The 11346-nt window shown below is 36.1% G+C and overlaps 1 protein-coding gene across 10 annotated transcripts in view; it reads left to right on the top strand.

Moving 5' to 3' along the window:
- The window catches only part of RASAL2 (RAS protein activator like 2), a 368857-nt gene that overhangs the window by 281938 nt on the left and 75573 nt on the right, over positions 1 to 11346 (top strand). For all 10 annotated transcript variants that reach the window (XM_050766785.1, XM_050766810.1, XM_050766801.1 and 7 more), the window contains one exon: positions 185 to 291. In XM_050766785.1, the coding sequence (XP_050622742.1) occupies positions 185 to 291 (107 nt within the window). The remainder of the gene's footprint in view (positions 1 to 184; positions 292 to 11346) is intronic.

Here is an 11346-nt window from a genome sequence, read left to right as displayed (position 1 = left end):
ACCAAGTCTCTCTAGTGTCTTGATAGTTTAAGCACCTCAAAGATAGACAAATTATGTGAGATAGAATATAATGTACCTTTAAAGCATGCTGGTTTGTTGTGAAAAACCAATAACTTTACAGTTTAGTGGAATATCCTAAATTTGGAGTTCTTAATGATGTTTCAGCCTTCCTCCTTTCTTCCAGAGGTACCAGCAGAAAGGTCCCCTCGTAGACGCAGTATCTCAGGGACCAGTACATCAGAGAAACCCAACTCCATGGACACTGCAAATACCTCACCCTTCAAAGTACCAGTAAGTGTTTATCTTCTTTATAAGAATATTTTACTTTTCTCCTTTCTTCTTAGAGTTAGAGACATAGGCTACTAAGGAATCCAAACATTTTTCTCTTCAAGAATTTCTTTATAATTCTGTGATTAAAGGACAGACTCATCAACTTGTATAAATCAACTGTGGTTAATATCAACTACTTTCTTTTTTTCTTTCTTTTTTTTTTTTTTTTGAGACCGAGTCTCAATCTGTCACCCAGGATGGAGTGCTGTGGCACAATAACACTCACTGCAGCCTCCACCTGCCAAGTTCAAACAATTCTCCTGCCTCAGCCTCCAGAGTAGCTGGGATTACAGGCGCATGCCATCATGCCCAGTTAATTTTTGTGCTTTTAGTAGAGGCAGGGTTTTACCACGTTGGCTAGGCTGGTCTCAAACTCCTAACCTCAAGTGATCCACCCGCCTCGGCCTCCCAAAGTGTTGGGATTCCAGGCTTCAGCCACCATGCCCGGCTGTCCACTACTTTCAGTATAATATTTATGAGGTTTTAGGGAATATTATTTTTACTCACAGGGTACTCACAAAATATGTAAAAATATTCACAAAATATGAATAAGTTCATATTCCTTTCAACTGTAGAGTTCAAATCCTTGCAGACATTTTTTTATCAAGTTGCTAGCAAAAACCTATCACAATGCTGTAAATAAGCTGGTGGGAGGTTTTTTTAGGAATGGGATGTAATTTTTTTTATTTTTCAAAGCTGGAGCATAAGCAGAGAGTGCTGAGACTCATAAAGTTGCAGACTAAATTCACAGAGAATTAGACAATTGTGAATTCTAATCCTAAGACTTGGTCTGCGCTTTGCTTAAGCTATCTTTTAGATGACCATGGAAGTGCTTAAGAAATACGTTGAAAGAAAGTAACTGCTTAAATTGACCAGGCAGTATTGAGAATCAGCATTAAATACAAAAGAGGCTGGGCTCAGTGGTTCACACTGTAATCCTAGCATCTTGGGAGACTGAGGTGGGAGGATTGCTTGAGGCCAGGAGTTCAAGACCAGCCTAGGCAACATAGTGAGACCCTGCCTCTATAAAAACTGAAAAAAAAAAAAAAATTAGCTGGGCATAGTAGTGTGTGCTTGTGGTCCCAGGGGAGGCCAAGGTAGGAGGATTGCTTGTGCCTAAGAGGTCAAGACTGCAGTGAGCCATAATTGTGCCACTGCACTCAAGCCTGGGCCACAAAACAAGACCCCATCTCTTTAAAGAAAAAAAAGCACTAAGATGGAAGGGTCATATGTGATCAGGTCAGCTGACTATCAGTTACAGACCTATTTTGGACTTTTTTGATATAACTGTGAGTAACCAATATTTTAAATCACCTATTTTCTTGGATAAGAAATATATTTATTTCCTAATCATATCATTTTATTAAAATTAATTATTTTTATACTTGAAAAGAATTGCTTCATGAGATTAGTCATTATTCTAGGCACAATGAAAATCAGTATAAGGTAGAAATAGACTTTTCTATTTGGAATAAAAAAGATTTCTCTTAATTCAGCCAAATTAATATGGTATAGCCTGTCTTTATTCTAATACTTTTTTAAAAGTTGGGATGACCTTTTAAGTGGAATTGATTTTTTGACATATATAAATCGGCATTCATTCATAAGATAACCAAAATGAGTGTTTTATTTTGTGTTAACCCTGAGGAGCAAGATTTTCCCTTGTTGTATCTCAGGACCTTGAAGAGTTTATGAATAGCAGTTACTGTGACACCTTTCAAATTTTTACAAATGTTCTCATTTTCAAAGATTACAAGCAAGTATTGGATTAATATTCTAAGCAAATTATGACAGGAATTTTAAAATATCAGATTTAGTGTCTTTTACTAAATTTTTTGTTCCATAAACATAGCTACCTATTTTTTATTTTATTTTTCTCATGAATGAAGAAAAACATTTATTTTTCACCTCCTCCTCTTGTTTTTTGATGATGCAGAAAGAATAGAGTAAAACTGACTGTCAGTATGCAAAGTTTGGTGAAAAGGATTGAGTTAGAATTTGAAGTTTTCACACCATCATGCTAGAATGGAATGGTGACTCTTAAATTTTTTTGAAAAAGTTGGTAACAGGATGAATATCCCTCTGCAATATGGTAACATCAAAGCATATCCTATATTGAGTCTAAAGTTCATGGCCAGGCTTTGAAAATCTGAATTAATTAAGAACCATAATTTTTATTTAAGTTGATGACTAATTTAAGATGTATCTTAATAATATGACTAATAATTCTTGAGTGAAAATTATAAACATAATGATAAACACATATGAAAGCTAACATTACTTACAAACCACTTACTCTTCTGGCAGTCTCAGCCATGTTGTAGATTTAGAAATAATGAGGGAAGAAAAGGGCCTCTGACTAGCAAATGACAGTCACAAAGCCCATGCACCCATGCATTTAACTCTCCAGGAGAATGTAACCATTCACAGGACCTCACCTAAAGAGTTTTCTGAAAAATAACCATTAGAACACACTGATTACAACAACAACAAAGAAATGTCACTAAGTAAAAGGACGAGGCAGGGAAAATGAAAAGCAGAGAATGATAAAAACAATCCGAATTCACTTAGGATAAAGGCAAACAGCCTTACATTTAAATTAGACCTTAAGGATATTGCTGTGTTCCAGGGTTGTCTATAGTGCAGAAATTAACATTGATAATAATGATCCTGAGTCATCAAGAAAAAGTGAGATTATATTTATTTTGCTATTTTTTTAAAAAGTGGAACTGTGTTATATGACATGTGTCCATTGAGAATATTTAAAATGTTGAAGATATGTGATGTTTATAAAACTTGTTATCCAGAAAAGTGGTTTGTGAAGTACCTCATTCCTTGATCATGCTAGATAAATAATTTATATGTTTTTTAAAGAGAAATCAAAATATGCTGGCTAAATGAGGCACTGCAGTACTTGGATATCTGTAGAAATACATTGTATTTTTTTTTTAATTTTCATGTAATACCAATAGTAGTGTGATTTACATCACTTAAATATATATTACTAATTAGAAGAATGTCTAATTTTCAGGTCAACACACAATACATTTATAATTAATATCACAGTGTACTCTCCGAATTTGGGAAAGCAGTACAAAAAGGAGTCAGACTTTGAGATATTTAACTTAGAGTTGTTTATACAATATCTCAGATCGTTTCTATGTTAACTTGATGAAGAGACAGAACCAGTATTTTACCACAAGTACCAGTGGTTCCAGGATTCAGATGTCATTACTATGGTGAGCAGTAGGTTTACCACTCATCAATTGGACCCCAAAATTATAGTAGTGGACCCTCAAAAAGGACCTTATTCTTCCGAGCTCCATTTTCAGACTTACTGAGAGCAGATAAAATAGATTTTAACAAGTCCTAAATGAAATTATTTACAATGACACACTTATTGAATGCTTACTTTGGGCAAAGTATTGACGATTCATCAATTGATACCTTCTTGGCATATTGTGCTTGGTACAACAAAGTTTTCCATTCTGAGACCCTATGTATAGCCTAGTAGCACGAGATAGAAAAATGACCAGATTCATAAAGAGGTAGGTGAGCATGGTAACACAAGTTATTAGCAGCCCAATGTGTAAGTTAAGGCTTTGACAAGGAGCAGCATTTGAGTAGAGTTTCAAAGGCTGAAAAAAAACTAATGGACAGGGGAAGAAAGTACTCCAGGCTGCGGGAATGGCTTTTTTGATAGACACACAGTCATGGGATGACTGGTGCTTCCAGGGATTATAGAAAGAACTCAGTGAGACAGGAATTGAAAAGTATGTGAGCAAAAATGGCAGGTGAGAAGACCGGAAAGGTAGGTGGGGGCAAGACTGTGATTGAGTTTGTTCATCAAACTTAACTAAATTATACTTGCTGCTGAAGCATTAAAGATGTGTTTACTGGAATATTTGTCTTTGGCTCTAAAGCTAAACAAAGTGGCATGAATACTGTGAAATATGGGTAAATTACTTGACTCTTCTCCTAAGTGAGTCTTTTTTCCTCTTACTGTCACTATTCCAACTCAGGGTGATAGGTAAGGGGCTATCATTCAATAGAAGGCCAGCCCAGCACTCACCCCTGGCCTTTCAGCTGATACTACTGATTTTTCTAGAATAATATTTAGCCTTAAGGAGATCAAGGAGAAGCCAGAGGGTAAAGATCACTCATATCCTGCTGGTTGATGCCAAGTAAGGCAGAAAGAAGAATAACTATAACAGTGAGCTCAAAGCAGGGAACCCCGAAAAACCTTTGTAAGTCTTCCTCATTCACAAAAATTTATGCTTTTAAAAACTTAAAATAGGCAACTGGTACAGCAGGGTATTCATGTATAGTAACATTCAAAATGAGGGAAGAAGAGGAAATTTATTTGGCTACTGAACCTATAAGTTAACGCAGTGTCTTGGTTTTCAGCAATATTTAAATGTATTTGTACTCTTATCTATCATAGCCGTAAGAAAAAGTAGTGATCTACAGCAGTGGTCCCCAACCTTTCTGGCACCAGGGACCAGTTTTGTGGAAGACAGTTTTTCCACGGACCAGGGTTGGATTGTGGGGGATGGTTTGGGGGTGATTCAAATGCATTACCTTTATTGTGCACTTTATTTGTTATTATTAGGTTGTAATATATAATGAAATAATTATACAACTCACCATAACGTACAGTCAGTGGGAACCCTGAGTTTGTTTTTCTGCAACTAGATGGTCCCATCTGGGGGTGATGGTAGACAGTGACAGATCCTTAGGCAGTACATTCTCATCAGGAACACACAACCTAGATCCCTCACATGCACAGTTCACAATAGGGTATGTGCTTCTACGAGAATCTAATGCCACCGCTGATCTGGCAGGAGGCAGAGCTCAGGCTGCAAGTGATGGGGAGCAGCTGTAAATACAGATGATGTTTTACTCACTCACCTGCCGCTCACCTCCTGCTGTGCTGCCCATTTCCTAACAGGCCACAGACCAGTACTGGTCCGTGGCCCTGGGGTTGAGGACCCCTGGTCTACAGGAGAGTTTCTTCTTTCCTTCATTCTCATTCATATTTCTTCACACATACCGTAATTCCAGTTGCAATTATTTGTTTGTAGGTCTCTGTTCCTTATTAGACAACAGATATCTGTTCCGGTCATCTTCATAACTACCCCAGTGCCTAACACAGTACCTCCCACAGAGCAAACATTCAACAAATAATTGTTGAATAGATAAAATATGCATGAATTATCAAAGACCAGAATCAAATGAGTTTATCTCACATATATTCTCTTGATATTACTGATAATGTCTCTAGTCAAATGGAATATTAAATATTTAATTACATTTAATAAACATTTAATAAGAGATCATGTGGGATAAGAGTATACCCGGCAGAATGGATAGATTTTTTTCCTTAAAGAGACATTTTAATTAATATTTGAAATTCAGAACTATGGTGTTTTAGTTATATAGTGTATACTTTGTCTACTTACATTGGTAACTGAAACTACATAGAAATCTTTATTATTTAATGATTTGTTTCTGTGGCTATTTCTTGGAACCTTTCAGGTGTTATACATATGTATAAATTCACAATGTTTTTGCACATCTGAGTTTTGACTGTTCTTCAAAAACAGCTTTAGTCATTTGACATTTTCTCCTCTTTGAAAGATCATTTTTCATTTTTTCTTTAATATCATGCTAGACTTTCATTTAAATGAAATTACTGGGATGATGAGGAACAATTGAATACATAATGAAAAGTTATCCAGGTACATACTTAAGTTTAATTCGGAAAGAGAAAATGATTATGTCTTGTGATTGTGTATATTTGTTTCACAGTGCCTGATATTTTGGAACAGGCTTCTTTCTTTATACTCTATTTATAAAGTGACTATTGATATTTATGATTTTTTAAATCACTTCTACTTATATGATACCATCAGTTTGGCTTTGGCTAAGGGGGAGCTGCTTGTGTTCTGGGCCAGGTGCTAGGTTTAGTGTTCTGATTTTCATAACACAATAGTCTAAGTTGGCCTTTCATGTAAGTATAACATAATACAGTTGCAGCTGCTTCGTTTGTGTTTGCTTTGAGCTTGGCTCTGAAAGAATTCAGGCACCAAAAATTATGCCAAGACAACCAGAAAGCATAACTGAACTAAGGCAGTAGCTGAGTATTCCTGTGTAACTCTCCTTGTGCTCTTGTCACTGTGACACCTAAGCATTCCCAATCAAATAAATATACTAGAAACAAAACATTGGTCAAAAAACCAAACCTTTACATAGTTTTTAGAAGAAAGTAAAGCCCTGGGAAATAAGATATAGACTAAAGTCCTGTGTAAAAAGAAATGTGTCTTAAGTATCGAGATGATCAGATTCAATTGCTATTGGTTTCTGTTTTGAATCCTCTATAAGATCCTATGTAAGTGTTTTTCCACGTTAAACAAAGAGACAGAAAACTTCACGTCCACTATTTAATAAAGACTAATAAGTGTCCATTGTCCGAACTAGGGGTTTTCAACTCTGGCCATATGTAAAAATCACCTAAGGAACTTCAAAAAATATACTGATGCTTAGACTCCACCTCAGACCAGTTAAATCAAAATTTCTAGATGAGAGCCCAGTCTTCTGTATTTTTTTAAAGGTCCAAGATGATTCTAATATGCAGCTAGGGTTGTAAACCATTTGTCTAAATGATTGATAAAGTATTAGGAACTCATTTTAGTCAGTGTCTTACCTGTGAATATCAGTGCTTTCTTTGCTACCTTCAAGTCTGACATAAGAAACTAAGAAGCAGTATTTTCTCAGTGGCCTTTGTTACTGATATACTAATTGCTGCATTGCCTATTAGTTGCCCTTCTGTGTTTGCCATGATCAGTTCAGATGACCAATGTAAATTTACAAAATACTTGCTTTACCTCTGACCAGCCTAAGAATCTCAGATTTTAGGGTGAAATATTGAAATTCAATTCATAGCATCCAAGCTACAATACAATTTCAACTTTCGTATTCTCAGTGTTATTGTATTCCAGGAGGATATTTAAAACTTATTTTCCATGATGCTCAAAGACTCTATATCCGTGTTTCTTCCCTCTTTTCACTAATCATCTGCATGGAGTTAAAATCCATAATAGGATTGCCCTCCAGTGAGACCTATTTTAATGAACAGTGTGTGTATGTGTATGTGTGTGTGTGTATATATATATATATATATATACATACACATACACACACATATATACACATATACACACACACACGTGTATGAATATATAAATATAAATATATTCATCGTATGTCTATGAAAATGTTATTACCAAAGGTAGAAATCATATAATAATCATGGGGATGTCAGAAAATTATGGCCTGTAGATATTAACTATATCTTTAAGTCATTTTGTAATCAGAAAGGGCATAATTTTAAAATCCTCTAATGATAAATATCTTAGAAAATATATAATTTAGAACCAAGGGGCTCAGAGCAGAGAAAAAAAAAAAGAATAAGGCTAGATACAACTCCTTAAGGAAACAGGGTGGGAACTGGCAAATACCTGGAGGAAAAGAGAGCAGTCTTGGTTAGGAAATACTGCTAAGACTCTAAACTTGAAAGAATTAAAGAATGAGGGAAGCCCTCCTCAATCTGTGGTAATTCCTAGAAATGGGCTTGCAGCAGCACTAACTACTGGAGATTCCTACTTACCCTACCCAGGAGAAGAGGGCTGTTTGAGAGAGAGGATGATACTCACTTACAGCTCATTCTTATAGAAGATGTACCATAAACCCCTTTCCTCTCAAAGCAAAGATATTTCTCCTCAGCTTTAATGAGCAAGGGGAAACACAAGACCTCTCACTTCACAATGAGAAATAAACACTTTGAAGGCCTAATGCCCACTTAAGGGAGCATATATTAGCTACTAAGTATAACCTCTTTTATAGAAGTTCTGAAGCCAGAGTGTAGAAAATAAAATTTGCCACCTTCATGATTAAGCTAGAGTTAGCTATGCAAAAATATATATATATATTTTGCTCTTCTCAGCTGTACTTATACTCAGCAAGGTATGAGAATTGCTGGTAAACAATAATACCTGTGGTGTGCCTTTCTACCATAAGGCCCTTTAATTTCATAACCAATGCCGGTACCATTCCGCTGGATTTTTAAATGCTTTGTTTCTTTTATATTGAACATCTACTAATTTCAATTTAAAGAAACTTCATTCCAACAGTATTATTTGATTATAATATCAATACAAAATTTTTTGTCAGATTGTTGAGTAGCTGGTAAAAAAAAAAAAAAAAAAAAAAAAAAAAGGCTGTAGAAGAATTTGAATAGACATTTCTCCAAAGAAAATATACAAATTGTCAATACACACATGAAAAGATGGTCAATATCATTAGTCATTAAGAAAATACAAATCAAAACCACAATGAAACACCACTTGATGCCCACTAGGACGACCACAATCAAAAAGAGAGACAATAATAAGTATTGGTGAGAATGTGGAGAAATTGGAATGTAAAATGGTATGGCCACTTTGACAGCTCCTCAAAACATTACATATAGAGTTTGTATATGATGTAGCAATTCTACTTTCAGGTATATACACAAGAAAATTGAAAATATATGTCCACATAAAATGTACATAGATGTTTATAGCAGCATTATTTATGATAGCCACAAAGTAGTCATAACCCAAATGTCTATCAACAGAAGAACAGATATAGAAAATATGATTTAACCATACAATGGCTTATTATTCAGCCATGAAAAAGGAATGAGATACTGATACATGCCACAACATGAATGAACCTTGAAAATATTATGCTAAGTGAAAGAAGCCATACACAAAAGGCCACATGTTATATGATTCCGTTTATATGAGATGTTCAGAATAGGCAAATCTATACAGACCAAAAAAGAGATTAGTGTTTCTCATGAGCTGGGTGAGGGAGAAATGGGAAGTGACTGCTAATGGGCATAGGGTTTCCTTTTAGGTAATGAAAGTGTTCAGGAATTAGACTGTGGTGATGGTTGCACAGCTTTGGGGATATACAAAAACCACTGAGTTGCATCTTTTATTTTTTACTGATTTTTTTTTAGATAGGGTCTCGCTCTGTCACCCAGGTTGGACTGCAATGGCACGATCATGGCTCACTGCAGCCTCAACCACCCAGGCTCAAACGAACCTCCCACCTCAGCTGTGAAGCTGGAACCATAAGCGCATGCCACTGCACCTGGCTAATTTTTTTTTTTTTTTAAACTTTTGGAGAGATGGGATCTTGCTTATGTTGCCCAGGTTTGTCTCAAACTCCTGGGCTCAAGCGGTCGTCCTGCTTTGGTCTTCTAAAGTGCTGGGATTACAGGCATGAGTCACCATGCCCAACAGAGTTGCACGCTTTAAAAGGGTGAATTTATGGTATATGAATTATATCTCAGTAAAACTTTTTAAAAAGTAAAACACCAGGCCTAGAAGACTTAGGATAAAAAATTTGAAAATATTATTAACACTTTACTATTGATTATAAATTGAAATAATGTTTTAGATATATTTTAGATATGTAATATATTACATATTGGCTGCTTATTTTCTACAGTTTTTTTTAGGTAATCATTACTGATACTTTGCATATTTGCATTTTTATACAAACTACCATAATTTGGCCTACTATAAGGGAGATAGTACTATCTACTTTTACTCAAGGATGTAGAAATAGAAGCATAATGTTTAAAGAGAAAAAAGCTAATTTACAGTAGTGTAATATATGTGGAATATTTTTTAATTTTTACAAATTATCAACAAATTTTTATGTCTTCATATTTGTATAGCATATGTTATAGTTTCTTCTACAAATTCATAGCTGTTAAATTGTTTGAAATTTATTTTGTATTTTTTGTATTTTTAATATAGTCCACCTGTGCCTCTGCATTCTTATAAGATGTCTTATATATGGGTTTGTTTAATGGGATAATGCTGAGATTTCATATTAGAGGAGTGTTTTTATGATATTTGTATAGCAATGAAATTAATATCAACAAATCAGGAAACAGAAAAGGATGCTGTTTTGGCAAACATTCTTTCATTCAGTCCTCTGTATTATACTATGGCTTGGTTCTAATGTCCCATGGTAATTTAAACTCAGCTTGCCCCAAACTGTATTTACTTTATGTTTTTCTTAAAAAATTTTCCCTTGAATTTCCCTTTGTAGAGCTGCACATTTCTTCAGTTCCGAGAGCCAAAACCCTAAGAGTCATAAATACTCTTCCCTTTCTCTCAAATATTGTCACCAGATCTTGTCTACCTCTCTTCAAATTCATTCATTCCCTTTTCCAGCCCACTGCCATTTACTGACTTCACTTGTCAGTACTTGTGGTTCCTTCCCTGAACTAGTACCAGGGTCAGCTTTGTAAGCATGAGACTAGTGCAGTACACAGGGCCTACACTTAGAAAGACTCTATGCATGAAGTTCAATGCTGTATGGTTGCCATCTCAAAGTTCTTAGTGATTGATCTCTGGATTTGTATTTTCTAAGTGAAGTTAAATGGGACAATGGAGCATTCGTGGGGACCTTGGGCATGGTACCACCTCCTGCTGCCTTCCTGGAATGAATTATCTGTTGCCCACTTCCCCACTCCCGATCTCATTCAACCTCCCTCTCTCTGTGCGAGAAAGATAGGGATTAGACAGCACAACCCATGGTGTCTTGGAGCAGGGCTTGGTAAGGGCAGTCCTTGCCCCTGCCTGTCATCTCCAGGGATGTCTTACAGGTAGACAGAAGCCACAGCTGTGTTGGGGGAGTGGGGGTAGGGCGGGGGAGTGAAGGGACAAGCCTCTTGCCTATCTCCAAGCCAGGTACCTAGTGAGTTGCAGGGGCAGCCACGGGAAGGGAAGAAGCCTCAGCCTCCCTGCATGGTATGACACACAGGTTTGGTGGCTGGCATGGTGGAACCTGGTAGCCAGTAGACACCCACTGCTGAGTCATAGTCTGGGGCCCCTGGCACCTCTGAAGGTTTATACTTACCTGTAGTTTTTCCTGGTACTGGAGGAAATG

The sequence above is a fragment of the Macaca thibetana genome, chromosome 1 (assembly GCF_024542745.1).
Source record: "Macaca thibetana thibetana isolate TM-01 chromosome 1, ASM2454274v1, whole genome shotgun sequence".
Classification (NCBI taxonomy): Eukaryota; Metazoa; Chordata; class Mammalia; order Primates; family Cercopithecidae; genus Macaca; species Macaca thibetana.
The sequence above is the reverse complement of the archived record's forward strand: the minus strand, read 5'-3'. Positions and strand labels throughout refer to the sequence as shown.